General features: G+C 39.9%; 1 protein-coding gene across 1 annotated transcript in view; it reads right to left on the reverse strand.

Moving 5' to 3' along the window:
* Positions 1-2022: 2022 nt before the first annotated feature.
* Positions 2023-18573, reverse strand: part of tiam1a (TIAM Rac1 associated GEF 1a) — a 202589-nt gene continuing 186038 nt past the window's right edge. Inside the window, exons 24-26 of the mRNA XM_059968121.1 lie at positions 7248-7335; positions 6978-7150; positions 2023-3176 (exon numbers count right to left, since the gene is read on the reverse strand). Of these exons, the coding sequence (XP_059824104.1) occupies positions 2689-3176; positions 6978-7150; positions 7248-7335 (749 nt within the window). The 3' untranslated portion in view covers positions 2023-2688. The remainder of the gene's footprint in view (positions 3177-6977; positions 7151-7247; positions 7336-18573) is intronic.

An 18573-nucleotide genomic window follows, 5' to 3' on the forward strand; every position in this document is an offset into this window, starting at 1 on the left:
CCTTAACAATTTGGTTCACCCAATCTATATGTAGATTGAAGTCACCCATTATAACTACTGTTCCTTTATTGCACGCATTTCTAATCTCCTGTTTAATGCCATCCTCAACCTCACTACTACTGTTAGGTGGCCTGTACACAACCCCCACCAGCGTTTTCTGCCCCTTTCTGTTATGCAGCTCTACCCATATCAATTCCACATCCTCCAGACTAATGTCCTTCCTTTCTATTGCATTAATCTCCTCTCTAACCAGCAATGCTACCCCACCTCCTTTTCTTTCCTGTCTATCCTTTCTGAATATTGAATATCCCTGGATGTTGAGCTCCCATCCTTGGTCACCCTGGAGCCATGTCTCTGTGATCCCAAGTATATCATATTCATTAATAACTATCTGCACATTCAATTCATCCACCTTGTTACGAATGCTCCTCGCATTGACACACAGCCTTCAGGCTTGTTTTTACAACACTCTTAGCCCTTATACAATTATGTTGAAAAGTGGCTCTTTTTGCTTTTTGCCCTGGATTTGCCTGCCTGCCACTTTTACTCTTCACCTTACTACTTTTTGCTTCTACCCTCATTTTACACCCCTCTGTCTCTCTGCACTTGTTCCCATCCCCCTGCCACATTAGTTTAAAGCCTCCTGAACAGCAGTAGCATAGGACATTGGTTCCAGTCCAGCCCAGGTGCAGACCGTCCTGTTTATACCGGTCCCACCTCCCCCAGAACTGGTTCCAATGTCCCAGAAATTTGAATCCCTCCCCCTTGCATCATTTTTCAAGCCACGTATTCATCTGAAATATCCTCCTATTTCTACTCTGACTAGCACGTGGCACTGGTAGTAATCCAGAGATTATTACCTTTGTGGTCCTACTTTTTAGTTTATCTCCTAACTCCCTAAATTCACCTTGTAGGACCTCATCCTGTTTTTTACCTATATCGTTGGTATCTATGTGCACCACGACCACTGGCTGTTCACCCTTCCATTCCAGAATGTCCTGCTGCCGTTCAGAGACATCCTTGACCCTTGCACCAGGGAGGCAACATACCATCTTGGAATCTTGTTTGTGGCTGCAGAAACGCCTATCTATTCCCCTTACAATCGAATCCCCTATCACTATAGCTCTCCCACACCTTTTCCTTCCCTCCTGTGCCACAGAGCCACCCATGGTGCAATGAACTCGGCTGCTGCTGCCTTCCCCTGATGAGACATCTCCCCCAACAGTATCCAAAACAGTATATCTGTTTAGGAGGGAGATGACCTCAGGGGACTCCTGCACTAACTGCCTACTGCTACACTGTCTAGAGGCCACCCCTTCCCTTTCTGCCTGTGTAGCCTTTACCTGCAGTGTGGCCAACTCACTGAATGTGCTATTCACGACTTTCTCAGCATCGCGGATGCTCCAGTATGAATCCAATTGCAGCTCCATACGCTCAATGCGGTCTGCCAGAAGCTGCAGCTGGACACACTTCCTGCACACATAGTCGTCAGGGACACTGGAAGTATCTCTGATTTCCCACATGCTGCAGGATGAACAAACCACGGGGCCGATCTCAGCTGCCATGACCTACCCAATACTTGCCTCAACTTTTGAAACTTTCTCCCTTGAAAGGAACTTACCCGGCCTTACCTCACTTGGAGTGAAGCTAGTCCTCAGCCACTTCTCGTCGAAGCTTCTCGAGTCAAAGCCTCAAATCTTCACTCCTTCACTGGCCACTCACTCACTGGCCACTTGATATACTGTACATATCAAATATTTTGGGATTCTCTATAGGGGGGAACTGGTAAAATATGGACGGTTCTTTAAAAAAATAATTAATGTGAATATCCATGTCACTGCCTCACTAAAAATCATTAAGAAAAATCTTCAGAATACCTTCCCACCATAGGTACCTGCAAACTAAGTATATACTCAAAATGACATAAATAATTCCTAATTTGATATGTTTTATTATGTTTGAAGAGCATTTACAATTCTTAAAGTCAATGAACCTAAAAACATAAAAATAGACTTTCTTCCAGCTTACAAAAGAAATATATTAGGCAACTTCTGATGTGCGCATTAAAGCCTGAAAATATGTACAAATATGAATACGGCAATAATATAAGTACCATCGGACATATTGGTAGTAGAATGATTCTCTATAGTAGTTTGTAAAAGTTATTCATTCAAGACTTGCTGTAGTTCTTTTATTCATATAAACACCTGATTTATACTACTGTGGTAGTTGCATGGTTACTAATACGTAACCAATTTTCATTGTATTCTGCACAGATAATATTCCCCAAATAGTTATAGATGAAATCCACGGTCTTCTGTAAAAGATACAAAGTAACTTTGTAACAGACATAATAGCTTTGTTAACTGAATCACCCACAAAATAAACTAAATATGAAATAACATTTTTACACCGCCACAATAATAAATATCATACGTTAAAGCCCTTTGGACAGTAAATTGCAGGAGTGTAGAAAGAAGCCATAAAATTGTTTATCCTTTTGTCTGTTCAATCATATCAATTCTTAATTAAGGTTAATGGAAGCATGGCTTCTGAGTTATTCCAACTTCCTCCATATGTATATCTGTAGAAGAATTCAGTGGAATCATTCCCATAATAATTATTAAGTCACAAATAATTAGCTTTGAATGTGTTTGATGGTCACACTTGAAGAAATATATCTGCATCTTAGCTTTCATCATTTTCTTTGTTAATTGAAATGAAGTCTTCGCGTTTTACCCATATTATTTCTGCTGCACTGTTGTCAAGTGCACCATTAGCTCCTGCTGCAGGTTTTTGCTTCAATGAAGATCCCAGTTTTGATGGTGAGTTCTCTGGTGTTCTATGCATGGGTAGTTTGCCATTCTCATTAAGTCCACCTTGTGCGAAGCTGATTGCTTTTAGCTGCTCTTGTAAATCTTTGGACAATGACAAACTTTTCACTGACTGGCAATACTCATCATCATCACTCAGAATATCGGTCTCTTTGACATCTTCCTGTTCCTCATACTTAGCAAGATCAAACTGCTCCTCCACCCAACGATCAGTGTCATTGCAGGTCACAGATGACTGCAAAGTTGCATTATTTTGATTGCGTCCAAAAAGATTATCTGCATCAATTGTGAATCTGTTTCTGGATAGCCTTTTTTTACCAAGACTTCTGCAAGGTACTGAAACTTAGAAAGGGACAAGAATACTTAGAATTAGATGTTGCAAAATATTATCACAAGCAGAACTGAAAACATGCCATTTGTCCAAACTAATAGTTGTCCTTAGAAATATACAAAGCAAAGGTTTTCTTTTCATCATATTACTGATGATTGCTTAGTGCAATCACATAAGAGATAAGAACAGGAGCAGGCTAACCGGCCCACTAAGTTTTGCTCCGGCATTTTGTACAAAAATGGCTGATCAAACCTTGGACTCATCTCCCCTTACCTGCCTTTTCCCCATAACCCTTACTGTGCAAAATCCTATCTGTGTCTTAAATATTTTTAATGAGGTAGCCTCTACTACTTCCATAGGCAGAGAATTCCACAGATTCATTGCTTTTTGAAACAGTAGTTTCTCCTCATTGCCATCCTAAATCTATTCCCCCGAATCATGAGGCTATGTCCCCTAGCTTCAGTCACCAGTGGAAACAACATTTCTGCCTCTACTGTATTTTATTTATCTTACCTAGAAACATATTTTTTATATGTTTCTACAGGATCCTCTCTCATTCTTTTGAATTCCAGCAACAACAGTCCCAGTCGACTCAATCTCTCCTCGTAGGTTAACCCTCTCATCTCCGGAATCAACTTGGTAAACCTCTGCACCATCTCTAAAGGCAGTATATTTTTCTGCAAGTGAGGAGCCCAGAAATGCACGCAGTACTCCAGATGCGGCCTCACCAGTACCCTGTACAGTTGCAGTATAACCTCACTGCTCTTACTTTCACTCCTTCCAGCAATGAAGACCAACGTTCAATTTGTCTTCTTGATAAGCTGTTGCACCTGCAAACCAACCTTCTGCCATTCATGCACTAGTACTCCCAAATCCCTCTGCACAGCAGCATGCTGCAATCTTGCACAGTTTAAATAATAATCTGATCTTCTATTTTTCCTTCCAATGTGGACAACCTCGCATGTACCAACATTCTACTCCATCCGCCAGACCCACAATTTCTTTTTCCATTCAAATTAGTATCATCTGCAAACTTGGATGCTCTACATTTAGTTGCCTTTTCCAAATTGTTGATGTGCTATAATTTGTGAACATCTGTAGGTCCAACACCGACTCATGCATCATTCTGCTCACCACTGACTGTCAACCAGAGAAACACCCATTTATCTCTCAACTCCTTGCCTTCTATTGGTTAATCAATCCTCTATCTATGCCAATTCATTAATCCCAACTCCATGCATCCATATCTTATAGATAAGCATTTTATGCAGCACCTTTTTAAACACCTTTTGGAAATCCGTCTACAACATCCACCTGTTCGCCTCCATCTATTCCACTCTTTACATCCTCAAAGAACTCTTGTAAGTTTGTCAAACAGGATCTGACCTTCTTAAATTCTTGCTGTGCCTGCCTGATTGAACCACTTCTATCCAGATGTTTCACGATTTCTTCCTTAATGATGGCTTTAAGTATTTTCCCAATTCCACACATTCAGCTAACTGGTGTATAGTTAACTGCCATTTGCCCACATCTATCTTTTAAACAGTGTAGTGACATTTACTGTCTTCTACCCAACAGGACCTGCCCAGAGTCCAGAAAATTTTGCAAATTGTCACAAACATGTCTACATTAACTTCTGCCATTTCTTTCAGTACCCTGTGATTCTTCCTATCAGGTCCAGGAGACCTGTCTGCCTTTAGGCTCATCACTTAGTGACAGTGATTGTATTGAGATCCTCACTCCCACTGTATCCACCACATCTCTCTTTGGCACATAGAATGTATTTGCCACTGTGAAAACTGACATAAAAGGCCTTAACTATTTCCACATCACCCAGTATTAATTCCTTCTTTTCATCTTCCAAAGGACCTACATTCACTTTAGCCATCCATTTCCACTTTAATTATAAAAACTTATACTATCCCTTCTTATATTTTGTACTTTCATAATCTATCTTCCTTTTCTTAATTACTTACTCAGTGGTCTTTGTTCTTCATAATGTTTTTTCCAATCTTCTGTTTTCCCACTATTCTTGGCGACTTTGTAAGCATAAGCTTTAAGTTTAATGCCTTTCCTTCATTATCCAGATGAGCTCTCTCTACCCTCAACACTCTTGTTTTTAACTGGAGTATACTTTGTCGAGCACTGTGGAAAATTTGTTTGCAAGTCTTCCATTGTTCTTCAACTATCCAACAACACAGCGTGTATTCTTTGTCTACACTAATCAACTCCACCTTCACCCCTTTGTAGTCTCCCTTGTGTAGGCAGAATACACTGGCTTTAGATTGAATATTGCACCTTCCATTTGCAGGAGAAATTCAGTCTTGCACACCTTGCAAGAATCCTTAACTACAACATCATTAACTTTACCCGCGTCATTGCACAGGACCAGATCTAAGACATAACTTTCTCTTGTAGGTTCAGTCACATGCTAACACAAAAGCTACAACGGATGCATTTTACGAAGTTCTCCTCAATAACTGACTTGACCAATTTGATTCAGTCAATCTATGTGCAAGTTAAAGTTCCCCATGACAACTGTCATTCCATTCTTATAGGCTTCAGATATTTCTTAAGTTTATTACTCATGCCACTGTAATGTTCTTATTCGGTTGCTGATAGACAACACCCACCAGTGACTTTTTTCCCTTTCATTATTCCTAATCTCTACCCAGATGGATTCAACATTCTTAGAATTTATATCATCTCGCACTATCAGTCTGACCTCATCCTTAATTAAGATTACCATCCCCTCTCACCTCCCTTATCTCTCTGCCTATCCTTCCATATTACCTGATAACCTTGGGTATTTAATTCCCAATTCCTTTGTACTGATTTGTATCACACTTTATTACGTCTCTAGGCCAATGTTAACTCGTAAAATATTTGAATTAATGGTGTCAATAAATAGGAACCAGGGATAATCACTGGGTTCTCATCCATTCTCATCTCCAAATATCAATTTTTTTACAAAGATCAGTTATTGGTCTCAATTGCATTGACAGGAAAATGGCAGTTCTGAAAGGATTCACCAGCTATCAACTGTTGAGCCTTAGAGCTTCTTCAGTGTAAGAGGTGAAAGGCAAAAGTTCAAGTTGAGCCCATCTGAGTCCTGACCTACCACTGGACTCACGTTGAGCCCAGCAGCAGAATAGGGATGTGGATGTATTTCCCATCCAGCCCTCAGCTCTAGGGAGATATTCCGAAACAATGCAATCCTTTCAGCTGAATGGGATCATCATCTCAGGGAAAAACTAAGTATTTGAATTACTTAAAGTTAGTTTAGTTTAACATTTTAATTATTTCAACGTTTTGATATATTTCAACAAAATTATTCATCTTTTTAAGATAAAAGTAGTTAAAAACAACTTAATTGTGAGAGGAAAGCTGTCTGGCTTCCTGAATCTAGAAAAAGTGTGGGTGCAGATGCTGCCTCACCAGTTGGCTACTTTCAATATTTTATTTCAGATTTCAGTATTTATGGTATTTTGATGTTATACTTAGTTTCAACAATCATGTTCAAAACTTGTTCCTTTGCTGCATCGTTGAACTACGTCACAATCATCATTGGGTTTAGGCATTTGCTCCTGCTGATATATCTTGCAATTTGTGTTTTTATCTGGATAATTTTTTAATATTTATTTCACAATATGAAATCTCAAAGTGCAATGAAAATATATTTTGACAAGAGTTACATATTTAAAGAATAAAGATGTATTGAAAGGTAATTTCATAAGATCAGAATTATACACCAACACACAAAGAGAACACCTGTTGCGTCAATATTTTAATGGATACTACGGAACTCTTACCAGCTCGATTCACAACTGGTCTTGCCCCCTTTAGTGCACACAGTCGCTTCCCTCCAAAAGGCATGTACTGCTGGGACTGAGGCAAACTCTCAGTTTTAAGAAGCTGTCTTCGCTGTTTATCACGTAGTATAGACTGAACTGCCTTGATAAAATCACGTTTGTTCTCAGGAGTACTGAAAATGTCCAGAACAGTGTAAACTTTTGGAAGACATTTAATAATAACATCTATATACTTGGCATATTAATTGGGTGTTGTGTAAAAAGAGCTACCTGCTACAGAAGTGAAAGGTTGTCTCTGGTCTTCCTTCTGACTCAGATTTAGTATGAACAACTTCAAAGACACAGTCAGTCTCTGCGTCTACAAACAAAAGCACATAAAGGCATCGGATTAAGCATAACGACTAATAAAGGAGGTACTCGCTTCATACAATTTCAGGGAGACAAAATTGGCAGGATAATATCAACAAAATTTTAAACCAAAATGACAATGGGATTCAATCATTTTAAATCTTATTCACATAATTACACACATTGGCAACATTCCCTGTGCTTTCTGCTGTGCCTGTGTAATTTCAGCATCTGGCAACCTTATTGTATTTCTAATTCGTTCATGCAGTTCTGAACGTGGCAAATTATTTATTTACAAAAATCAATCATTTGTTATCAAGCTACTCAGGTATGATTTTTCTAAGATCAACGTCCTCATTCAGTAGGGTTTGACTCATTTTCCCAATAAGTATAGCAAGTTGGAAAAATAATTCCAGGTAGAGCTAATCTTTCCCCACCAACTTTATGAACATAGCCTTATGCAATAGCTTGTCTCCTGTTCTTTTTAATGTAGAATACTAAATGAGAAAGACAGCAATTTGCATTTGTAGAACTTTCAATGTAACATTCCACCAAGGATATTTTGCAGACAAGGAATGCTGAAAAGTGAAGTTACAGTGCAAAAAGAAATGGCCAGGGGTTTGGGTCACAGGAATGAGTTTTAAGGAGACCTTTAAGTCTCAAGAAACTCCTAACGGTAAATTCATGCCCCTTCAATATTTTTTAATGCCATATCCAGTACTCAAATGTAAAGGAGAATGAAATAATTGTTACTTTGGATCAAATGCAGAACAAAAAAATATACAATAAGAAAATAATAATAACACAATAAATATACAAACGTAAATACATTGATTGTATGTCCAGAAAGTGATGCTAGGCACAGGTGTATCTGTACATAAGGTTACTGACAAGAAATGGTAAAGTAATTGGTGATTTGGGACATGGAGGGATGGTTTAGTAAGCGGAGGTGTGGGTCAGCTTTACTGTTTGGGAAAAGTAATTGTTTATGAGATTGGTGGTCCTGGTATGGATTCTACAGAGCCTCCTTCCTGATGGAAGTGGGACAAATAGTCCATGAGCTGGGTGGGTGGAATCCTTTATAATGTTACTAGCCCTTTTCCAGCACCTTTCTGTATATACTGCATGTCCTTGATGGTGGGTAGGCTGGTGCTGGTGAGGCATTGGGCAAATTTGACAGAGCCTTCCTGTCTGCTGTAGTGCAGTTTTGGTACCATGCAGTAATGCAGCTTGTTAGGAAGCTCTCTACTGTGCATCTGTAGAATGTTGTGAGTATGGATGTGCATAGTGCAGCTCTCTTCAGCTTCCTCAGGAAAAAGAGAGTGATTGATGAGCTATCCTGATGGTGCAGAACATGTTCTGAGACCTGAGACATTGTGCAAGACGTACACTCCAAGGAGTTTGAAATTGTATGCAGTTTCCAATTCGATAACCATCTCCTTTGTTTTACTGACATTAAGGAAGCGGTTACTTGCCTGGCACCAGGCCAAGTTCTTCCCCCTCCTCTCGGTAGGCTGTCTCATTATGGTTGGTGCCACCACTATGCTGTCGTCAGTGATTTGACAACGTAATTATTCGGGTGTTTGGACATACAGTCAGGTGTGAGCAGAGTGTACAGCTATAAGCTCAGCACACAGCCTGGGGGGCACCCGTGTTGAGGATGATGGGGAGGGAGGAGCGGTTGAGCATCCCGACTACCTGAGGTCTGTTCCTTAAGAAGTCCAAAACCCAGTTGCACAGTGATGTATTTAGACCAAGGAGTCGGAGTTAGTTCACCAAGGTCGGTGAGGTAATATTTTTGAATGCCCAGCTGAAATCCAGAACAGCATCCTGACATGGGTCCTTGTGTCTGGGCTAGATAAATGATAGATGCTATGACATTTGTCATAGAGCGGTTCTGTCAGTAAGTATATTGGTGAGTGTCCAATGTAGCAGGAATGGAATTTTTGATATGTGCCATTATCAGATGTTCAAAGCACTTCATGATGATTCTTGGTGCACTGAGCAATAGTCAGTTACTCCTGAAGGTGTAGAGTTCTATGGTACAGGGATGATGCAGTCTGATTTGAAGCATGTGGAGACAGTAGCCTGAATGAGCGAAGTGTCGAAGACATCAGTGAGCTGGTGTGCACATTCCTTGAGTACTCAGCCTGTGATGTTGTCTGGCCTGGCCGCCTTACAGGGATTGACTCCCTGCAGGGTCCTTCTCATGTCTGCTGCTGTTACAGACAGTGAGCTGCTCACCTGGGAGGCCAGTAGCTTTCATAGCCAGTGCTGTGTTGCATGCCTCAAAGAATGTTTTTGATTTACAATTAAGATGATAAAGCAGTGGGAGCCAGCAAACCTCAGAGGCTTGGCAGGGACACAAACCTAGATAAGGCTCAGGAACTAGCAGACCTTGAGGGGTTTGAATATAAAGACAGAGTCCTCTCAGTTAATTATTAAGCAATAAGCTAATCATAAAAATAAGGTCAAACTTCTTATTGCCACATGATGACAGTGAACTGTATTGTATTTAAGGTATCCTGATAGCTGCAGATTTGTTTGAAGATTATGAAATTATATTTGTTATGGCATATTTATGACTAAGCTTTTTTACCTGTATCTTTCATCCATTAGCTTTAATATCTGCTAAAGAAGCAGACAACAACACAAATTACATTTGTAAGTTATTTCTTTAGTAGAAGGAACACCTGAGGGTAGTCTCTGTATAAGGTATAGTCCTCTAGATAATTCTCTATTAGACTTGTCTATCCTTGGGATCTGCAAGTACAAACCCATTTCCAGAAAAGTTGGGATATTTTCCAAAATACAATAAAAACAAAAATCTGTGATATGTTAATTCATGTGAACCTTTATTTAACTGACAAAAGTACAAAGAAAAGATTTTCAATAGTTTTACTGACCAACTTAACTGTATTTTGTAAATATACACACATTTAGAATTTGATGGCTGCAACACACTCAACAAAAGTTGGGACAGAAGCATGTTTACCATTGTGTTACATCACCTTTCCTTTTAATAACACTTTTTAATCGTTTTGGAACTGAGGATACTAATTGTAGTAGATTTGCAATTGGAAATTTTGTTCATTCTTGCTTGATATAAGACTTCAGCAGCTCAATAGTCCATGGTCTCCATTGTCTGATTCTCCTCTTCATGATGTGCCATACATTTTCAATAGGAGATAGATCTGGACCCGTGCAGAATGTGGTCTGGCATTGTCCTGCTGAAATAAGCATGGACGTCTCGGGAAGAGACGTCACCTTGATGGCAACATACATCTCTCTAAAATCCTAATATACGCCTCAGAGTCAATGGTACCTTCACATACATGCAACTCACCCATGCCGTGGGCACTGATGCACCCCCATATCATCACAGATGCTGGTTTTTGCACCTTTTGCTGATAACAATCAGGATGGTTGTTTTCATCTTTGGCACGGAGAACTCGACTCCCGTTTTTTCCAAAAACTAACTGAAATGTGGACTCATCTGACCACAGCATACGGTTCCACAGTCTTTCGGTCCATCTGAGGTGAGCTCAGGCCCAGAGAACTCGCCGGCATTTCTGCATAGAGTTGATGTATGGCTTCCTCCTTGCGTAATACAGTTTCAAGTTGCATTTCTGGATGCAGTGACGGACTGTGTTAAGTGACAATGGTTTTCCGAAGTACTCCCGAGCCCAGGTGGCTATAATTGTCACAGTAGCATGACGGTTTCTTAGACAGTGCCACCTGAGGGCTCGAAGATCACACGCATTCCGACCTTGTCCTTTACGCACTGAGATGTCTCTGAATTCTCTGAATCTTTTCACAATATTATGTACTGTAGATGTTGAAAGACCTAAATTCTCTGCAATCTTGCATTGGGAAATGTTCCTTTTGAACTGACTAACAATTCTCTCATGAACTTTGGCACAAAGGGGTGAGCCACGACCCATCCTTGCTTGCAAAGACTGAGCCTTTGATGGATGCTACTTTTATACCCAGTTATGATGCCTCACCTGCTACCAATTAGCCTACTTAACGTGGAGTCTTCCAAACCGGTGTTACTTGAATATTCTGTGCACTTTTCAATCTTATTTTAACTCTGTCCCAACTTTTGTTGAGTGTGTTGCAGCCATCAAATTCTAAATTTGTGTATATTTACAAAATAAAGTTGGTCAGTAAAACTATTGAAAATCATTTCTTTGCACTTTTGTCAGTTAAATAAAGGTTCACGTGAATTAACATATCACAGAGTTTTGTTTTTATTGCATTTTGGAAAATACCCAAAATCTAGATGGCAGAAATAGGATTAGGCCGAGCCAGCATGGATTTACCAAGGGCAAATCATGCTTGACTAATCTGTTGGAGTTTTTTGAGGGTGTAACAAGGATGTTAGACGAGGGTAAGCCAGTAGATGTTGTGTACCTAGATTTTCAGAAGGCATTCGATAAGGTGCCACATAGGAGATTGGTGAGTAAAATCAGAGCTCATGGCATTGGGGGCAGGGTTTCAACATGGATAGAAAATTGGTTGGCAGATAGAAAGCAAAGGGTAGCAGTGAATGGGTGTTTCTCAGACTGGCTGGAGGTGACTAGTGGGGTACCACAGGGCTCTGCATTGGGACCACAGCTCTTTACGATTTATGTCAATGATTTAGATGAGGGCATTGAAAACTATATCAGCAAGTTTGCTGACGATACTAAACTGGGTGGCAGTGTGACATGCGAAGAGGACGTTAGGAGAATACAGGGAGACTTGGATAGGCTGAGTGAGTGGGCAGATACTTGGCAGATGTCATTCAATGTGAATAAATGTGAAGTTATCCACTTTGGAAGCTGGAACAAGAGGGCAGAGTATTGTCTGAACGGTGTCGAGTTAGGTAAGGGAGAAATGCAAAGAGACCTAGGAGTCCTAGTTCACCAGTCAATGAAGGTGAATGAGCAAGTGCAACAGGCAGTGAAGAGGGCAAATGGAATGTTGGCCTTTGTTACAAGGGGAATTGAATACAAGAGCAAGGATGTTCTTTTGCATTTGTACAGGGCCCTGGTGAGACCACACCTGGAATATTGTGTACAGTTTTGGTCTCCAGGTTTAAGGAAGGACATTCTGGCAATTGAGGAAGTGCAGCGTAGATTCACTAGGTTGATTCCTGGGATGGCAGGGCTGTCTTACGCAGAGAGATTGGAGAGATTGGGCTTGTACACGCTGGAATTGAGGAGATTGAGAGGGGATCTGATTGAAACGTTTAAGATAATTAAAGGATTTGGTAGGATTGAGGCAGGAAATATGTTCCAAATGTTGGGAGAGTCCAGTACCAGAGGGCATGGATTGAGAATAAGAGGTCAGTTATTTAAAACAGAATTGAGGAAGAGCTTCTTCTCCCAGAGAGTTGTGGAGGTGTGGAATGCACTGCCTCAGAAGACGGTGGAGGCCAATTCTCTGGATGCTTTCAAGAAGGAGCTAGATAGATATCTGATGGATAGGGGAATCAAGGGATATGGGGACAAGGCAGGGACTGGGTATTGATAGTGAATGATCAGCCATGATCTCAGAATGGCGGTGCAGACTCGAGGGGCCAAATTGTCTACTTCTGCACCTATTGTCTATTGTCTATTGTCTATTCCAACATTTCTGGAAATGGGGTTTGTACATAAAACAGTAAAATGTTGATAATTTTCATTCTAGTTGTAAGGAATTCTGATGGGTTGGCATCTAGCTCACAAAATGTTTATTCCAGTATTCTCTTTCACAATGTGTTGCTTCAGTTCTTGCATTCAGGATCCATAGAGTACAGAACACGAGCCTTCTGTCTCATCTAGTCCATGTCTCGTGTCAACAACCTGTACCCAGAACATAGTCCTCCATACCCCTCACATCTATGTGGCTATCTATCCAAATTTCTTTTAAATATTGAAATCGAACCTGTATCCACCACTTCCACTGGCAGATCATTCCACGCTCTCACTGCCACCTGTGTGAAGAAATTCACTCGCATGTTTCCCTTAAACTTTTCACCTTGCACTATTAATCTATGACCTCTAGTTCTAGTCTTACCCAACTTCAGTGGAAAAAGCCTGCTTACTTTTACCCTATTGGCAACCCTCATAAATTTACATAGCTCTATCAAATCTCCCCAAATGGGATAAAGTTCCAGGGAATAAACATTTCCCTATAATTCAGATCCTCAAGTCCTAGCAACATCATTGTAAACTTTCTCTGCACTCCTTCAATCTTATTGCTATCTTTTCCGTAGGTGACCAGAATTGGACACAATACTCCAAATTAGGTCTTATACAACTTCAGCATAATATCCCAACTCCCGTACTCAATACCTTGATTTATGAACACCAATGTACTAAAACCTCTTTTTGACCATTACCTACCTTTGTCGCCAATTTCAAGGAATTAAGGATCTGTATTCCCAAATCCCTTTGTTCTACCACATTGCTCGGTGCCCGAATGCTCATCATGCAAGTCCAAGCCTGGTTTGCTCTCCCAAACTGTAAAACCTCACGCTTATCTGCATTAAATTCCAAGGGCCATTTTTCAACTTTCAGATCCCGCTGCAAGATTTGATAGCATTCCTCGCTGCCACTATGCCCCCAGTCTTGGTTTAATCCAAGTTTTGTTGAACCAGCTTAGCGCATTATCATCCAGATTGTTGATATAGATGACAAACAATAACAACCTTGATATTCATTAAACACATGGGGCCTTGCTTCCTGCTTCCTTGCTGCCTTTAAACTTCTCAGGTTCACAAGAAGATTCATCATTATCTTGTGTATCATCTGAAAACATGTGAATTAAAAGAGGTTTGGTGTGCTGACACCCAATAGTCTACAAAATCTGCCAATCCATTGCTCGCAAAGTCCCAAATGTGATGGATTAATATAATGTTATTGTGTATTGAGCAGTATATTTGAGACTGATTTCAATAGATTTTGATCTATAGATTTTTGGTTGCTAAAATAACAGATGCCTGAATACAGGGATCAATCAAAAAAATGTAGTAAAGCATTGCACACAACCTTGTAAAAAATGGAAGACAAGCTCCAGTGTTTCTAGGATTTGCCCCTGCCCCAGCTGCAAAAGCAAAATAGTGGAAACAGATAGAACGTATTTGGTAAAAAGGTCAGTGAGGAAGAATATTAGGTCAGTCAGGATCACTTAAGACTTGAAAGAATTACAGTTATCTACTATTGTTTTGGTTAAGGGTGTAACCTTTTCGGTATTTATTCCACCAAAGCAGTAAAAAAATTCATTACATTGCCACCAGAGGGCGTGCACAGAATTCTCTTAAAAAGTGAAATTTGAAATCATTATCTCCATCTAATCAATCTTAGTGGATACAATTATTACAGAATAGTTCAAAGTAATCATTTCAGTTCTATTCTTCTTCCTCTCCCAAAAAGCTATTAAAACCTGATAAAAAATTGTTTTGGTGGCAAGGGTCAGAGAGCAGGTGGTGGCAGATTTGTTTTTTTTAATATAAGGAATATTACTATATCTTTTTCAAATCACTAGTTCAATTGTACTAATTGCAGAACTAGTAGACAGATTGGTGAGGAAGGTAGATGACATACCTGTCCTCATTGGCTGAGGCACTGAGTATAAAGGTTAGGGAGTATAAAGTTGTAGAAAACTTGGGTGAGGCTACCCCTGGATTATTGAGTGCAGTTCCAGTTGTCATACTATAGGAAGGACATGACTAAGCTAGAGAGGGTGTAGAAAATATTTACAAAGCTATTGCCTGCATCGGAGGGCTGAAAGATATAAGATAAGCTAGGATTTTTTTTCTTTGCAGTGAAGGCAGCTGAGAGGTGACATTACATTATCGTTATATTACAGTACTGCACAAACACCTTAGGCTCATATATATAGCTAGGGTGCCTAAGACTCTTGCACAGTACTGTAATGATTTTATGTATTGTACTGTATTGCGGCCGTAATAAAAAAGCAAATTTCATGACATAAGTGAGTGATGATAAATATGATTCTGATCAGAGCGACATTCTGCAATGATCAATAAACCAATTGCATGGAATCAAATGACCTTGCCTGGTGTTTCATTGTTGGGTGTGTCTGTACCCACATGACTTCCCGCCTCTGGCACTCCTTCTCTGCCATGGGTCCCACACCCCTCCCACAGCACTTCAACCTTGCCATTCCCAACACCCTTTGCTCCTGTAGATTTACAAACTCACTCTCCACTTCACTTCGACAAATACAGTACTGTGTAAAAGTTTTAGACACCCTAGCTAAGACTTGTGCACAGTACTGTAAAATTATGAGAGGCATAGACAGGTTATACCCATGTTAGAGGTATCTTAAAATTAAGAGGGCATAAGCTTAAGGTGAGAGGGAAGAGGTTTAAGCACTATCTGGAATGAGCTGCTATGAAAGTGGTGAAGGCAGAAACAGTAACAATAGTTATCTGAGTAAACAGGGCAGAGAACGAAATTGAATTAGTGCAGACAAGCAAGATTAATATAGATAGTATTGATGTGTTGGGCCAAAGGGCCTGTTTTTATGCTGTACAACTCTATGACTCTAATCCACATATGCCACATGTCCAAATTTCAGGAGAAGATCAATAATTAGTTTTTATCTGAAGGAAGAAGTACATTTTATCAAGAATCTCTGGGATGCATAAAAGGTGAAACTTTGTACCTGGCAGTCATGCACCCCTAGGTTTCTGTAAAAGTGTGTCAGGGACAGGCTCTAAAAGTCTGACATAACTACAATAGCAACTGCTTTCACTGATGTGCACCTGTACAACTCCCGTTTTTCCTTGATATGTAGGGAAGCACAATCGAGCATAACAGTAAATGGTAATAAAATGCCATGGCAGGAATTCTGAACAAAATTTTTTCGACAGGAGGTATTCATTTTCCAGTCAGGAAAATAATTCCTATTTCACTTGCTGGAAGATGAATAATAAAATCACTTATCGTCTACTGTTCCTTACTAAAGTTAGGGTTCAACAGTACTTCAACCTGCTGCTAAGAATGATTGTTAAAGTATTTGAAAAGTATAGGATTGAGTATGTGGAGTTTCTCCCTCTCAGACAACACATTGAATTCAGGCTGAAACCCCTCCTCAGGAAGGATCTTGGCCCGAAATGTTGAACCCTCCATAGATGCTGCCTAACCTGTTGAATCTCCAACATGTTGTGTATGTTGTTGTGGATTTTCAGCATGTGTAGTATCTCTTAAGTACTGAATATGCCTCTCAGCTGGACATACAAAAATACTATTATTAAAAACAATGGGGAATTTGTCCCTGGCCGATATTTATTCTTCACTCAACAGCATGAAACAGGCTATCTGATCATTGCTACATTAATGTTTGTAGACATTTGTAGTGTCAATATCAACTGCCCTGTTTCCTAGATTATAGCATTGGCTATAGCACTGAGCAACCTCACTGGCCACAAAGCACATTGGGATGCAACAGTATCAAAGAGGCACTATATAAATATATGTGCTTTCTATTTTTGTTCCTCAGTAATCTTATGAATAACAGCATATTACAAAAAATCTACTCTACCTGTTGTGTCACTGATTAATAACTCAAAGTATAAGGATAAACTTTGCTTTTTAATGTTGCATGTATTGTATCAGTGCCTCTCTTCCTGCTTTGTGCAATTTTACATCCTGAATGCAGTGAATTTCATAATGAAACCAGGAGGTAACAGCCAGGGAAGCAGCACCAACACACAACACACTGCTTCACATGACCTTTTCTTCCAAATATCAGAATACTTTGTTCAACTTGCTTCAGGAGCTGTCACACAAGCATTGCAGTTATCCAAGATAACAACAAAACATGCTGGAGATACTCAGCAGGTCAGGCAGTTTCTGCAGAGTCAGAAATGCGATTAAGGTGTCAAGTTGGTAATCTTTTATTAGAATGTTATTTATCTACTTCCAAGAAGCTAGTTAAATAGCTTTCATATATGTTAGCCTTCATATATCTCCTGTACTGAGTATAGGAGATGGGAAATGATGTTGAAGCTGTTTAAGACATTGGTGAGACTTAATTAGGAGCATTGTGTTCTGTTCTGGTCACCTACCTACAGGAAAAAATATCAATTAGATTGAAGGAGCACTAAGAAAGTTTAAAAGGATATTACAGGACTTGAGTACCTGAGTTATAGGGAAAGCTTGAATAGGTTAGGACTTTATTTCCTACAGCGTTAGGAACATTTGATAGAGATATACAAAATTAAGGGGGAGGGGGGTCAACAGGATAAATGTAAGCAGGCTTTCTCCACTGAGGTTGGGCATGACTAGAACTAGAGGTCATGGGTTAATGGTGAAAGGTAAAATGTTCAAGGGAAACAGTGTGAATTTCTTTTCTCAGTGGGCGGTGAGAGTGTGGAATGAAATACCAGTGGAAGTAGTGCATACAGGTTCAATTTCAACACTGAAGAGAAATTTGAATAGCTATATTGATGTGAGGGGTATGAAGAGCTATGGTCTGTGTGCAGGTTGTTGAGACTAGACAGATTAATAGTTTGGCATATAACAGATGAGACAAAGAGCCAGTCTGTGCTGCTGTGTTCTATGACTCTAGAATGCAAGAACTGTAGCTCCACATCGTGAAAGGGAATATGAGAATAAACATCCTGTGGGCGAGGTGCCAACCCATCAGATTTCCTTACAACTGGATTGCAGATTATCGGAATTTTGCTGTATTGTGTGCTCATGGATCCTAAGGATAGACAATTCTCATAGAGAATTCCCTAAAGGCCTAAAAATACAGAAACTACCCACAAGTTTTCCTTATACTAAAGAAATCATTTACAAGTATAATTTGTGTTGTCTGCTGCTATTCCTTAGAATGTAAAAAAATTAGGAGAGATTTGATATGTGTACACAAAATTATCTGGAGCACAGATAGAGTAAATGTAAGCAGGCTTTTTCCACTGAGGATGGGTGATGCTAGAACTAGAGGTCAGGGGTTAACGGTGAAAGATGAAATACATAAGGAGAACATGAGGGGAACTTTTTCACTGAGTGTGCAATGTGCTGCCAACATGAGTGGTGTATGTGGGCTTGATTCCCAACACTTAAGAGAAATTTGGATAGGTACATGGATGGAGGGATATGGTCTGGGTGCAGGTCAATGGGACTAGGCAGATTAATAGTTCAGCGTGGAGGAGATGGGTTGAGGTTCCTTTTTTGTGCTCTGGTACTTTACATTCATCTCTGAAACACTGAATCAGAATCAGGCTTATTATGATTGTCTTATA

The sequence above is a fragment of the Hypanus sabinus genome, chromosome 4 (genome assembly GCF_030144855.1).
Source record: "Hypanus sabinus isolate sHypSab1 chromosome 4, sHypSab1.hap1, whole genome shotgun sequence".
Taxonomy (NCBI): Eukaryota; Metazoa; Chordata; class Chondrichthyes; order Myliobatiformes; family Dasyatidae; genus Hypanus; species Hypanus sabinus.